General features: G+C 32.1%; 1 protein-coding gene across 1 annotated transcript in view; it reads right to left on the bottom strand.

Annotated features, from left to right (window-relative positions):
* nwk (FCH and double SH3 domains nervous wreck) overlaps nucleotides 1–12,490 on the bottom strand; it is a 44,333-nt gene extending 31,843 nt beyond the window's left edge. The window contains exons 1-7 of the mRNA XM_088271677.1: nucleotides 12,470–12,490; nucleotides 10,260–10,403; nucleotides 10,074–10,159; nucleotides 8,519–8,663; nucleotides 7,935–8,071; nucleotides 4,300–4,453; nucleotides 595–822 (exon numbers count right to left, since the gene is read on the bottom strand). Of these exons, the coding sequence (XP_088127803.1) occupies nucleotides 595–822; nucleotides 4,300–4,453; nucleotides 7,935–8,071; nucleotides 8,519–8,663; nucleotides 10,074–10,159; nucleotides 10,260–10,403; nucleotides 12,470–12,490 (915 nt within the window). The remainder of the gene's footprint in view (nucleotides 1–594; nucleotides 823–4,299; nucleotides 4,454–7,934; nucleotides 8,072–8,518; nucleotides 8,664–10,073; nucleotides 10,160–10,259; nucleotides 10,404–12,469) is intronic.
* Between the last annotated feature and the right edge of the window lie 3,591 nt (nucleotides 12,491–16,081).

The following is a 16,081-nucleotide window of genomic DNA, read 5'->3' as shown; positions in this document are numbered from 1 at the left end:
CATTCCTCCAAGTAATATTTTGCAATGATCCACAAAGTTAATGCTTTAAATATTCAAGATATCGTAGTCATACAGGAGAAAGTGACCAAGTGTATTTTTTAAATAAACGTGATTATTGACTATTTGATATCTTATTAGCTTAATTTTGCCCTAAAAAATATACCAAAGCGATTTTTAACTTGGAAAACATTGATGTTTATTTTTTTGCCAAGATAAAGTATCTTAAATGGCCCTCCTGAACATTTTACATTTTGTTAGTCGGTCACTTTCTCCTGTACGACTACGCTATGTTTCATTTTTTTATTGATTTGGCTTTTAATTTGTAGAACTCCATTTTAATTTATGTATTAATTTTAAATCCAACACAGTTTTTTTGAGTCTACTAATTTGTATTTTATTAACAAAAACACATAAAAATTAATATGGCATTATCAAACGAATGCCATAACTAGGCGAAACAATTGTCACAATATTAATTTTTATGTTTTTTTGTTAATAAAATACAACTTATTACACTTTAAAAAAATCTGTGTTTGATTTTAAATGAATACGATATGTTTCTGTTAGCCCGATTTGTTCCCCCGGCTTGCTCACCTGGATGTGTTGCTTTAGCACTGGGTAGTAGAGGTAGCAACACTGGAGATTGTACTCCCGCGTGAGCTGCTGGGCTTGGTCCCTGATCTTGCCGAAGGAGTGCTGAGTGGCCGAGCACGTGAGCAGCTCTGTGCGGCCCATCAGCGTCAGGTACTCCGCCACCCTCTCGTAAACCGCCGCCTCCATTGCACTCATGCACCCCTGAAGGTCCACTAGGAAATACCGATTCTGAAAATAAATTCGATTCTTTAACTTTTACCGTACATATGTACATCACAATTGTTAAAAATTATTACATTTTTTTAACATCTCATCATAGGTGAAGAAGAATATAGAAGTCTGGGCATTTACGGGGCTGACGACCGTCATGGGCTGGTTTAAGTGATCACTTTACACACGTGTAACATTCACCAATTCTACCATTATTGACAACCACACTACTCAAATTCTTGGAAGTTCTATATATATGAACCAATTCAGAAACCTTGTTCTTGAATCACTAGAACTTCACTAGAGACATCTATTGGTGAGATGTAAAGAAGTTTTTTTTTTAGCAGAAACTTTTATATTATAAAAACTTGTATTATAAACTCTTATATTTAGACACACTCAAAATGTTGTATTACAATTTAATGATCTCGCTAATGCTAACACATTGACTTCCAGTGTCAGACACCGGTCGCCGAGACAAGGCATTTCAATTGCGCCTCGTTGGCCACCGGAGGCTGACACTTTGTACCTTATATCTTATATTGTCATATAAAGTCAACTTAATACGAAACTTAACACGTTACGATGCGAGCATTCGTATAGTCAGTACAGCGAGCCGAGCGCTACATCCATAGTTTCAAGTGCTCGCCTCGAGCGACGTTACGACGAAATGCTCCGGCCAGTCCCCATCTTTAGGCACAAAGTGTCAGCCTCCGGGGACCGACGAGACGACATGCCTTGTGTTAGCCACCGGTGGCTGGCACTGACAGTCAATGTGTTAAGAAGATCGTATCAGATCTATGGCAATATTCTAATGCACCATTGGGGCAGATGAGGGCTGGAAGTGTATTGATGTAAAATAAGGGACAAGTCTAGATTGATATATTTTCTTTACTTTAATTTACTTCAAACCCTCATCCGCTCTCAATGGTGCATTAGAGTACTGCATCAGTTAGAAAATAACAGTCTTTTAAAGCGTGTAATATTTCTTCACTCTATTTTATTAAACCAGTAATATAAAAGTTATGAAATGTTCATTCAATTTCATTGAAACCCCTTATCCGCACCCCAATGGTGCATAGAGCACTGCATCATATAAACGCAGTGTTATCTTGATCGTTAACACATGTAGGAAAGGTGATCGGCCCTCCGCTTCCGGTACCAGTCCAAGGTAATATTGAATAAATATAAGAGTGAAAAAATCACTTATATTAATTTGACTCCCCCTGGGAATCGAACCCGGCATCTCCAGTACGGTAGCCGAGCGTGCTGACCATTACACTACGGGGGCGGACAAGAAGGAAGAAATGTTCCACGATTTAAAAGACTGTTGTCTTCTAATGTTGGTGCATAAAAAACACATTAACTGCATCAGTGCGAAGTTTATATTGTGTTCTACATTCACGTTATAAAGCTTAAGACAATTAGTAGTGATAACGAAGATACTCCTTCCCTACAAACACGTCCTAGATTTACGTCGTGTATAATTAAGAATTTATAGAGCCTTTGACTCGGGGATCACAATCCGACTCTGCATTAGGTTATCGATTTAAATACAAAGAATAATAGTAAAATACAAACAGTAAAAATTCTACCCCCATTATTGGTACAAATAATTAAGTAGCTGCCGATGTTTCTTGGCTTATTGTTTGATCTAAAACGGGGCTATCGACAAATGGCCTGCAGACATCATTCGATAGACGACAATTACCCAAAAAATATTTCACAACAGAATTAAGAAATAAAAAAAATATCACTTCTTCTTTTTATAGATCCCGAGGATCTGTCTGTGCCTCCGCCTGTTGCTCTTAGGATGTTGACTGTCGGTTATCTCTCCACCTTTTTGGAGGTCTGCCTGGGGGTCTACGTCCTTCAGGGTTTCCTTGAAGGGAGATCGTGGAAGTCTGTCATCTGTCATTCTGTTTACATGCTTATTCCAGTATCACTTTCGTTCTCGTCCCCACCTCACGATATCTTCCATCTTACACAATATCACTATTTCTTGCACGGTCTCGCAATGTATGTATTTGTATTTCCTGTTATAGATCGGAGAGTTTTCATCTCAGAGGTTCCAAGTCGAGATTTTGTTCTAGAGGTATCTGCTCTTGCCTCAATTCAATATGTGGCTATTTATTGGTCAGACACGTGTTTTGTATTTTTTTTTTGAATTTGTATTTTTTTACAAAATACATATTTAAATACAAAATAGTTGATAAATAAACAATACATTTCAAATATAACGTTTCTACCTCTCTAATAAAGTAGATACTTGTGTTTAGAGAGGGAGTTCGTTATATATATTTTTTAACAAAGTAAATTAAAATTAAAATTAGAAATAAACAATGTAAATTAAAAATTTAAAAAAAATATTCCTTGGTATGGAGTCCAGGTAGGGGTGAGTCTTATATATTTTTTTATTTAAGTTTTAAAGATTTGATAATTTTAAATAGATTTTAAGTTTTCCAGAAGTTTATTTTAAAAAATACCTACGTACGTATAATGGTTTAACGCCGCTGTTGTTCTACATCTGTGCAATATTAAATTATTATAAAATCTAGGGTTACGTGAAATTTGCACTTCAGATGTTTTTTCTTCAAAAGTTTGTAAGATAGAGGCTTTATTAAAAAAAATCTTCAATTGTTGGTACATTAAGTTCTTTAAATACTAGTTTTGAAGGATAAGTTCTGGGCTTTTTAAGATTTTTTTTGCCCTTTTTTTAATATTTGAGAGTGAATTTAAATTTATCCTATAAGCTCCTCCCCAGCCTATGTATAACTCCATACTGCAGAATCGATTGTATTAACGCATAATACACCGTTTTTATATTATTTAAAGGTAGAATATTCCTAAGCTTAATAAACATATCTTCATTTTACTTTCCATTCTCATGTGTTTGTTCCTCCACACTGAATTTCTGAGGCATCCGGATATAGCTGCAGCCTTGTTAATTCGTTTTAGAGTCCCACCAATAAAAAATATGTGAAGTATTAAGATATCCGATTAAGTCTAAGCAATTGAGTAGAGAATATATTATTTTGAGATATCACTCACTCCTTTCAAGAACGTCATAAATAAAAAACTTAATTTTTCAGAAGAACGTTTTTAAAGTTTAAAATATAAAGCAATGTATTAAAAATAAATTACTAGCCACTTATTAAACTTTTTACTGAGCAACAAATCTTTTTAGGTAAAACCTGAATGTTTTTTCTTCATTTGCAAAATGTTTAGTATATTTAAAAAATAATTAAACAATACCATTTCTTCAAAATGCAAAAACAACACTTTCTGCCCTGTAGCGGGTAAATATTAAGTTAAAAATATGCCTCTTTTGCTGGGATATACATAGTATATTTTCTGGACATTCCGAAAACATGCACAACTGAAAAATAGACGATTTTTTATTTTTGACGTTCTTGAAAGGAGTGAGCGATGTGGCGTCAAATTTGTATTTAGCTTTCCAGAACCTCGTGTTTACTTTTGGAAAATTCAACTTACCTGATGAGCGTTGGCAGCCGCGAGGCTGAGTAAGTAGTCATTCCTCGCTCCGGTAGACTTTTCTTCCAAGGCATCTCGCCTAGATGACACTTTGGCGCTATTCTTTTGTAGAGATGTAATAGACTGGAAGAATGATCCTTTTTTCTTTTTGAGTCTGAAAACGTGATTTCACTCGTTAACACCAAAGTACGCCTTTTAATTATACGTTACAAATTCTCGAAATATAACAATTAGTAAAACGGCGTTATTTAAAAACAATCTGTAAACCGCCAAACAATTTGTCGCTGCTTTTGTCAAACATAAAAAAAAACATTGGTTAATACAAGTTTTTTTATTTGCTGATCAAAAACATAAAACACTTGTTTTATATTTTAGGTGATACAAATTAGATGTAAAATATTAGATTGTAAAATATTTAACCATTATGTAATGTGAAAGGAAAAAATATGTATTAATTGTCTTTTATTTGTAAAAAGTGTTTTTTTTTCAGGTGTCTCAACTTGATATGAAACATGTTTCATTCTTCCTTTTTATGAAAGAAGATGGAAGTCTGAGCATCCCAGAACTTACGATCTGGCATTTGGCTCAATAATGGGCTGAATGGTGAACGTTACATAAGTGTATAAAGTGATCGCTTAAGCCGGCCAAATGCCAGGTCGTAAGCCCTGGGATGCTTAGACTTCTTCTTTCATATAAAGAGAAGAAGGATACATGTTTCATATCAAGTTGAGACACATTTAAAATTGACATCTCATCCGTAGAATGAATAATCCAGTGTCCGATATAATAAATTATATTAATATTGTATATACTGTACCCACAGACTGGTTGTAACATCAATTACGCGGCCATCAATTTATCAACAAAAAATCGCAAAAGATATATTGAAAAAAAAATGCTATTATGAATGTATTCAAAATGGTCTCCGCGTTTCTTTCGGTGAACTTTAGATAAATATGAAGAAAAAATATTGATTTATGTACGATAATGCACATAAATTAATTGAATGTTTCGAAATCTATATTATCATTTGGAAAAAAACTATAATTTAAGCTTTTAAATACGTACGTTTAAATATCAATTCATTTGAACTTTAATTTATTCAAAGTAAATCTATTTATACAAGTGTGCTATGAATATTGCCTATGTTTAAAATAACAGGCGTAAGGCGTAGAATATTTTCCTGCATAGAAAACATCAACACCAGATAACACATGATTATACAGGGTGGCGTGCGGCAGATGCATGGATTTGAAGGCGCCATAGTTTTCTTAATAATGGTAATAGAAATTTTAAAGTAGGTTAATTCAAAAGAGGAGGACGGGAAATTTATTTTTCACGTGGTGTCGGTCGCCATAATGGTGTGATCCGTTGAACAACGTGCTTTTCCAATCCAACAAATGTTTCAGGACCATAAAAATATTGAGCCCCCAAAAATAGCATTTGAGCCCAAATAGTTCAATGCCTTATAGAGTGCAATAATACTTTTAAAAAAAGGTTACTTAGTATTTGGAGTGTGAGGGACGCCATTTGGGCGATAGTTTATTTAAAACTACGTATGTTAGATTCAAAACTACGGATGTTAAATCAGAAAAAATGGTCATTTTTTATCCGTCTGCTTTTTATTACATTTTTAAATCTAAACGTCTGACTCGGGCCACATGAATTATTATGATTGAGGATATATTATTTGATGTGTACCTGGAAATATCTTTTAAAACATAAAAATAAGTTGGTGGTGAAAAAATATACTTTGTAACCATTTCAACGTGGTTAAATTTCAAGTAACGTTTAATGGAATTCGTGAATTATTTAAAGCTTATAATTATATAATTGGAATCGACAAAAATTGTTTTCCTTGAAAAAACGAAAACCACGTATCAACAGTTACATATGTATATATCAACGTTTTTTTCGCATAAAATATAAATACATACATTATTTATTTTTATCGCTCAACAGCGGTTTTTCAGCTACCAGTGATACCAGCTACAGTATACGTATTTTATCATCGTCCATCTTCGCAGCATGTTTAGCACGTTTGACTCAGTTCTGTAAGTCCCGAGTTCGATTCCCAGGGGAGGTCAAAATAAATGTAATTGTTTTATCATTCTAATATTTATTTAATATAACCCGAAGCGCAGGACTGATAACGTTACATTTGCGTGATTAAAATTAATATAACACTGCCCATAAGACGCAGTTCTTTTATACCATTGGGTGTAGATGGGGATTAGAAAAAGAAGAAATTTTATAGGTTTGAAAGATGACGCTATCCCAGGATTTAAATATTTAATTATATGAAAATAAATCATGTACAGATAAAGTTAATATATTGATTTCATCATTGTAAATAATGTTTGTTTAGTTGTTCAAGAAATACGACGCCTGTATTTCTGAAACGCTTTTCCAATTTTAGTGTTTTTTTACCTTAAAAATATATATGTATATATATATATAAAAAATATTAAGTTTCAAACGTAAAGAAAACGAAAAGATAGTTTACATACATTAGCCTAACATACATTATGATATAATATTCGCAGCAATTGTCCGAATTAATACCAAGAATTTAGGCATCCCGGTAAAGCCAAGAGAATTCTAACTGATGACATTTCCACTTCTAGAAGCCGAAAAATCTGGAATCATTCCAACATATTTTCCTGAGAATAAGAGAAGATCGCGCGATTTTTCTAATCTAATAGTGATATCATTACACATAGTACATATGCTATTTTTGTCACATTACAGGGTTAGATTTTATATACTAACATTTTTAGCAAATGTAGATTTTAACAAGTGTTTATTTTTTAAAGTATCTAATATCGTATTTTGTTGTTGTTTTTTTTTACCTTTGTTATAACAATCATTACTTAGATTAAAAGAGAATGGGAGCTGATAAGTATCTTAAAAATAAACTTATTGCTTATTAATAATTTTATTTTTTGTATCATCATTTTAATTCAACAATATATTTTACTTAAGATTTTTTAATTAATTACCGGTTGAAATCTTCGTTATTATTAAAACACGATAGAGGATGAAGTCGTGTTGAATTTTTTGAAGTGTTTTTTCTCTCAATTTTATATCTTCTAACTATTGCGGCACTTCAAAAAGATAAGCAAATATGAATAAAACGCGCAAGACTGAACCTGTTTGTCAAATATAAGTATAAGAACTTGAATTTGAATACTTCAAATTAAGTTTTACGTGGGGACTGTCCACATAAAAAATAAGAAATTGTAACATTTTTGTCCTCAGTAGTAAGTTTTTATATTATTTACTGTTTCGCATTTCTTGAATTAAAAGAAATAACATACATGCATACAATATATACATTGAGGTTTAAAGTATTTTGATTTACCTACAACATATAACAGATACTCCAAAATAAAACAATATTATACATCACATAATATATACCTCAAATACATAACAAGAAAGCGCAGCATGTTTTTATACAATATACGTATGAAATGCGTGAATTCTCAGTCAATCACCTCTCCTTATTTATAATGTATGACGTAATTCATCATAATTTTTATACCATGAAAATAATAATTAAATAGAAAAATAAGATTTTTATATTACACACATAACATGTCACAATGCAATATCGAGAAAAAAATACTCACTTCTCTTCGATATCTTTAGCTTTATCACGTACATCGTGAGCGGAGTGTTCTTCGTCAAAATAAAGTTTTTTGGTCTTATCTACATCCTGAACACACGTTTGTAGTTCCTTGTGTACCAACATTAGTTGATCAGAACACTGAAAAAGATTATACAATTTTTACTTATAAAAATAACATTTATATGAACCATAAGTTTTGGTATTGTATTTCCCGACAGTTTTACAATTCGTTTTGGGTCACATTCATATTATTAGTTTTTGTAAAGAAAAGATTATTATTTATTGATAATCTCAAGAGTTTTACGATTATGCTATTAGACGAGATTACAAATAATATTATATTTAGTTTAAATAACAAAGATAAGTTTAACGCGGCTTGTTTTATCATCCTTTAAACCATTTGTAATAATAACACAGTTTTAGGCACAATTTATTTCTAAGGCTATCATATAAAAGTTATATGATAAAGAGGTGAACGGAACTGAAATTTCCGGAAAGATGTTTCGGTAGTTTTCCGAAGTGCGGAGTATATATCGCCTAGTCTGTTTAGATTAAGATTATCATAGGATATTTTTTGAAAAAAACCTTTTTAGATGTTGCCATTTTGTGAGCTCTCAGAGCTTTGGCTTCGTCAGCTATCTGCTGTTGGAACACTTCCACGGCTGCAAGCCTCGCTCGCGCCAACTTCTCATTCTCCTCCAGCACCGTCCGCCACACACTCCACATATTCCTGAAAAAATAACATTTTGTTCCTCGAAACAATCTTTACTTTGAAGAATCTAAAAAAGAAAAGATAATTATTTAACAGATTAGGAATTCAACTATTGAGTAAAGTTTTTCTTTTTCGTACTTTTTTACGAATTAGTCACAACTTGTATCGATTTTTTTCGGGTACTTCTATAAACTTAAGCTTTGTGGAACTCAGTGGTAACACAACAGGAGCTTATTCAGTGTCTGCTTGAATTTATTGATAACTTTCAAACCGAGAATACGATTATGGTAAAAAGTAAAACAATATAAAATATCTAATGTTCACGAATAAATATTTTAATGCTAGTTTTTAGCAAGTGAGCATAATATTTACTTCTCACTAGAAGTAAATATTTCTAGAAAATTTTATTTGATGCTTCAGCATATTTGACATTTTTAATTTAATTTATGTATTAATTTTAAATCAAACACAGATTTTTTGAGTCTACTAAGTTGTATTTTATTAACAAAAAACACATAAAAAATTAAATTGTGACAATTGTTTCGCCTTGTTAGGGCATTATCAAACGAATGTGAAGATCAAATCGACTACGGTCCTTATGTAGCTATACAATTCTATGTGACAGTTTTAACATGTGCCATAAATTATTACTGCACATGTTAAAACTGTCACATAGAATTGTATAGCTACATAAGGACCGTAGTCGATTTGATCTTCACATTCGTTTGATAATGCCCTAACAAGGCGAAACAATTGTCACAATTAAATTTTTTATGTGTTTTTTGTTAATAAAATACAACTTAGTAGACTCAAAAAATCTGTGTTTGATTTAAAATTAACACATAAATTAAAATGGAGTTCTACAAATTAAACGCCAAGTCAATAAATAAAAAAAAATAAAAAATAATAAAAAAAAATAAAAAAAAATTAATTTACACTAAATATATCGAAAAAGTAAAAATATGAATTTACGTTTGAAAATATCATTTTTATCATAAAAATTGTCAGGGTATTCGATTAAATTTCTCATTTAATGCGGAGTTTGCACAACAACAAAAAAAAATACAGCATAACTGTTTTTTTTAAATCTCAAATAAACGTTTCTGAATTTAGCGCAGCGTTTCAAAATATAAATACACGTCATCATCCGAAAGCGGAACCGGATGGTGATATCCGGAAAACACCTCTTCTACTTTCATATCCTCGTGTCACCTGCACTGAACGTAAAATCGAGTTCCGGAGAGGTACATATGTACTACAAATGAGTTTGTTGAGAGTTTTCAGTATAAATACATTGATATCACAAATTCAAGTACCTACATAAGCAGCTTAGTTGTTTTTATCAAATGGCTACATTTAACGTATTTACAAGATTACAGTTAAAAAAATAAAACGTAACTACGTCAAAAGTACTTTATGAAACTCTACCATTTTTCTTCGCCCCCATCGACTTTCAGGTCCGGTATGTTTGGAATCTTTTTGTTTAAGTAAGCTGAGGATATCTTCAACAGAGCCTGAAAAATACCAATAATACATCGATAATATGTCTCGTTCGTGCCATGGAGTAAAAAATAGATACATTTGTTCTTGGAAATAGTAATGTTATCACCGTACCTCAGAATACGACTTTTCTATAGCCGATCTCTTGATGGTAAATTGACGAATATCTTCTAGAAGTTCACATTCGTGTTGATTCTTCGCTTGTAGTTTTGCCACCTGCTCGCTGTGGAGATTTTTCAGGAACTTCGCATAATTACCCTGTTAATAAATGTATATATTATTAGTTCTGACATCGAACGACGATGTCATACAAGGATTGTAAGTAAATTAAACAACTTTTATCTCATATCATAAATTGTACTTGATACATGTGGGTTGGAATCATTTCTTTTTGAGTGCAGTAGGATTGTCTCATGTTAGTATAGAAAATTCTTAGTAAATTTGAAAATTAAAAAAAAAAACGACTAAAATAAGGTTTCAATAAGCTTTATTTACAAGTATATACATAGGTGTGAAAGTTCTTAATATAGAAATGCTTGTCCATTTTTCAGCATTTAAAGTCGGTGGAATCAATAAAATTTGATATTTGTTGATATGATGATTTGATTGTTGATAAGTTTATTCCTTTTTGACGGTATATTCATGGTACTAAAACCTTAAATAGTTTCCCTTCCTAATTGAGAATCGTTACTTAAATAAATAATAATAATACAATATAAACGCCATTATTTCCCTCGATTTATGCTACTATCATTACTAAATAATAACGGGGATGTAAAGTGATTGTACGAATATATGGAGAACAGATTCAGAAATCAAGTATAAACGCTTTAAGTACGAAAAAAAATCCATGAATAAAGACAATCAGATGAAATAGTACAGTTGGGTTACAAGCTACTTTCTCAGCCTCAGGAACATCGAGTTACTATACACCTATACAGTCAATATTTCAAAGTATCTATGCGATATCCGCGAAAGGAAATTTGATAATTATTTATTTATTAAGGAAATTTAGTTGTAAGTATGTTATATTTATTTATGGCAAGCCATAAATAAACACTTTTTCGAGTGCTTAGTGTTTTAGACCGTATACCGTAACTATATTTAATATCAAGTTATATTTTCAGTCACCATTGAGGAACCTTTCTCAGAATAGATTGTAGTACATAATATTACGTGTAATATTATGTAGTAATATTAGTAATAAATAATGATAAATTACTAATATTTATATATATAAATTACTTTATTTACAAATTATATATGGTCAATATTTTTTACAAATTATTATAGAAACTTTACGAAAACGTTATTTAGTCAGTATTACTGGAAAATGAGCAAAGACAAAAATAAAAATATATCTATTATTTCATTCATAAACATCGAATATTATTTTTTAAATAAAACATTTCGACGACATTGTACAAAATTCGATATTATTTATAAGTAAATGGAAAGTCTCGTCTCATTTTTTTATAAAGTTTGACCTTTACACAAAACTTCAAAATATGTAATTTTGTTTGTTTCTTTCAAAGTCCTATTTTTAAAAAAAATATCTGGACAAGTACAACACAATATCTATGAAAACATTGTGTTTATAAAGTACATATATGTATACATAACAAAATTTTCATACTTAAAATATACTAATTTGTTATAAATGCTTTACATTTTTTATAAGAATGTATGTGAAGTAAGCGAAATGAAATAATATGAGATAATATATAATTTGATTGATAAAGCTATAATTTAATAAATTAATGATATGTTTAATTCAATATTTGTAGAATTCTCGAAATATCGCAACGCACACATTTTCCTTAAGTTGGGCGTTAGGCAAACAATGATTTAAGGAGAGCGCCATGTTGTAAATTTCATTTTCGAGTAAGATTTTTAAATGAAAATCTTCAGTAGAGCAGATTTGTAACATCACTTATTGATTTGAGACGTGTTGAAGTTATTATGGCAAGCGCAAACGTATCATTTTAGTACATTTTCAGGGGCACGCATCTTCTTTGGTCCGGTGGTTGGGAATAAATATCCCGAGTGGAGCGTTTTAAAAATCAAACAACATAACTGAAAAACATTACGATCGAGACACGTGCACATTTTAATACAGTCTAATAACTCGGATCTCATTTTAGTACTAAGGTCACGTGCATATAAATATTTCCTGATCAATGAAAGAGCGGTTTAAAGTAAAGTAACGTGCGAAAACCGCGACGCGAGAACTCGCGGCGGTCGATCTAGACTCGGTCGAGAACTTGCGATTTATTGGGAATAGTTCCGATTTCAGAAATGTGTAGAATAGTCGGCAAACTCACCTTTCTCGGGGGAGGCTGCATGCTGGCTATGTCACCCCATACAGGCTGCGACCTGCCAACTAGAGGATGGACGTATTCCCACCACGACTATTGATTGCGCGCCCGCGCCCGGCGCATGCGCGTGCGCGGGCGCCCCTAACCGAGCGCCACTGCACGGAATGCATTTCCCCGCTCGCCCGTTGCAGTTCTTGCTTACAACAAATGTCAACCTCCTTCTGTGCCTTCTCGGATTTCATTTTATTTAGCGGACATTCGAATGTACAAAAAACTTAAATCCCCATTTAATTACAGCCCCCATGTAAAGGTTCTCAAACTTACATTTTTGAATACCTTTGAAACACTAAATATTTTACGAAGCCCAAAAATAAAAACCTGGGTTTATGTTCATTAAGTATTTAAATTTAAGCATTCGATGAAAACCATACAAAAATAGGTGCATTACTCATTACTGACTTCTACAACAGTATGCAAAACAACAATAATACAATACACAAAATAACACTATTGGTTCGACCGCAAATTTATGAAAGTGTTTCCATTTAACGGGAAGATGAAATCGTCCGACTGTTTAGTGTCAGACGTGATAGAAGAGAGCTAAAGACTTGTTGAAGTCATTGTAGATTTGTTATGCTCCTTGTAATAGGCCTTGCAGACTCCCCGCGAACACACTTTGAGAACCGCTGATCGAAAGGAACATCAAATTTGGAATACGAACTAAGAAAAGTACGATTCAGGCCTTACAAGTTTAAAAAAAGCCATAAACATTAGAATTTCCCGAGTGCAAAATTACATTAAAATGGACTATTGCAAAAATAATATTCTCACCTCCAAAACTTTTTTAACTCGTTTCGAGAGTCGTTTTTTCTTCACTATTCTCCTTTTGTGATCAAACACCTCCATTACTATAGGTTCATTAACATTGTTTCTTAAATGCTTATGTGTGTCTTTATAATTTTATTTAATCTAAAATAATACATCAATAATAGATATGGAAGTAACTTGATAAGAGTTCTTATCAGTCCAGCGGAGAATTATTGTATTTACGATGTTGTAGGCAATACTTGATATGATATAATGTTTATAGTAAAAATAATTTACTCGAAATCGTGAGTCTTAGTCTAAGATTTGACTAAGACACACATCGCTCACTCCTTTCAACAACGTCATAAATCAAAAAACTAGATTTTTTAGAACGTTTTTCAAAGTTTAAAAAATAATACAATAAGTATATTAAAAATAAATAAACATAGAGCCACGTATTGAACTTTATACTGTGCAACAGATCTTTTTAGTTAAAACCTAAAAAAAATATGTGACGTATTAAGGAATCCGATTAAGTCTAAGCAATTGAGTAGAGAATATATTATTTTGAGATGTCACTCACTCCTTTCAAGAACGTCATAAATAAAATAAAAACTTTATTTTTCAGGAGAACGTTTCTAAAGTTTAAAATATAAAACAATGTATTAAAAATAAATTACTAGCCACTTATTAAACTTTTTACTGAGCAACAGATCTTTTTAGGTAAAACCTGAATGTTTTTTCTCCATTTGAAAAATATTTAGTATATTTAAAAAAATAATTAAACAATACCCTTTCTTCAAAATGCAAAAACAACACTTTCTGCCCTGTAACGGGTAAATATTAAGTTAAAAATATGCCTCTTTTGCTGGGTATATAGTACATTTTCTGGGCATTCAGAGGCATTTCTGGGCAAAGGAGTGAGCGACATATTATCAAACCTATATTATGACTCAATATTGGAAACCCAAGCGAATCGGTTTGACCAATATAAATTTATTATACAACCCGATCGTCTTATTATTTTTAACGTAATTTTTATTTCGATGTGTAAATAAACGTTCAGTTTATTTTAAGTTATATATTTTTTAAATGTATTTCTTAGAATTTCGAGGATAATTTTTTTTATTGTAGCGGGGTAGAATTGATACAGCAAGTAGGTATGCATACCAGCAGTTATTGGCACATCTGCGTATTGTGCATGACTGAAATCGTGGGTTAAAATAAGGGATATTCCATGACAATTACTTCCAAATTACTCTCATTCTTCACCCCTTCCACCTCAATGTATCTCCTCATGGATACCCACCTATTATTCCAACTCTTCATCTATCCACACCCAAGTATTTGAAATAGTTGATCATGCCAAGATTTCCTCGGTCTTCTTCTGCTTCTATTTCCAATACTTATATATTTGTGAAAACATGTTTTTAAACATTATTGGTATCCATCTTTTTTATTACCTAACGTCCAACTGCGCAGTGTAATGGTCAGCACGCTCGGCTACCGTTCTGGAGGTCCCGGGTTCGATTCCCAAGGGGGGTAAAATAAATGTAAGTGATTTTTTTCACTGTAATATTTATTCAATATTACCATGGACTGGTACCTGAAGCGGAGGGCTGATCACCTTTCCTTCATGTGTAAACGATCAAGATAACACTGCGTTTATATGACACAGTGCCCTATGCACCATTGGGGTGCGGATAAGGGTTCTATTATTATTATTAACGTAAAACTGACTCTGAAATCTAGCTACGACTTATGCAACACCGCTAATCATGACCCTACTCAGGCTTCAACTTTTTAAGTTTCAAAGCCTATCCCTACTCGTCAGTAGATTTACTCTTTATGTTTAAAGTTACTATAATTTAGTGTAATTCATGAGTGAAAATTCTAGGCAAAAACACTTGCCGCTTGCTCTTCGTTAGTAACGAAATTGGTTTAAAATATTTAATGATTTAACCAACTGTCTAACCGATGTTTCCTGCACGAACTAAACCGTTTACTTTTGAAAAATTATAATTTTCAATTCGTTTGAATAACCTTCGAACTTTTAATTCCGCATAGTAATACTCACTGTATCCTGCTGGCCACTTTTTCCAGACAGATTTCTTAGTAATTAAGATCTCCATCTTCTTCGTATAAAAACGATAGACATCTCGCCCAAGTTGTGAGACACCTATATCGCTCGCTCCTTTCAAGAACGTCATAAATCAAAAATCGTCAATTTTCAGTTGTGCATGTTTTCGGAATGCCCAGAAAATATACTATATCCAAGCAAAAGAGGCATATTTTTAACTTAATATTTACCCGCTACAGGGCAGAAAGTGTTATTGCATTTTGAAGAAAAGTTTTTGTTTAATTATTTTTTAAATATACTAAATATTTTTCAAATGAAGAATAAGCCTTCAGGTTTTACCTAAAAAGATCTGTTGCACAGTAAAAAGTTCATTAAGTGGCTTGATATTTATTTTGAATACATTGTAATATATTTTAAAACGTTCTCCTGAAAAATCAAGTTTTTTTATTTATAACATTTTTGAAAGGAGTGAGCGATATAACATGTTCATCTATTATTCGATGTCCTTTATTGATCTTGACTTGTGTGTTCGTTAGCGTGACTGCGTGTATCCTTTGGTCCACTTATGGCCTTTACTATACTAACCATGTACGATGCCATCTCTTGCGATAATCCCTTCTGAATTATCGCGATATCACAAGAAATATTTTAGTTCGGCGCAGGAAAGAGTGACCTAGTGAAAGGGTTCTATTCTGTTTTAGCCATTCATCGCAATAGACGCCAATTTTTGC

The sequence above is a fragment of the Brachycentrus maculatus genome, unplaced genomic scaffold, assembly GCF_059751285.1.
Source record: "Brachycentrus maculatus isolate JH-2025_06_01 unplaced genomic scaffold, ASM5975128v1 h1tg000029l, whole genome shotgun sequence".
NCBI classification, from domain to species: domain Eukaryota; kingdom Metazoa; phylum Arthropoda; class Insecta; order Trichoptera; family Brachycentridae; genus Brachycentrus; species Brachycentrus maculatus.
This window is presented reverse-complemented; position numbering and strand designations above follow the sequence as displayed.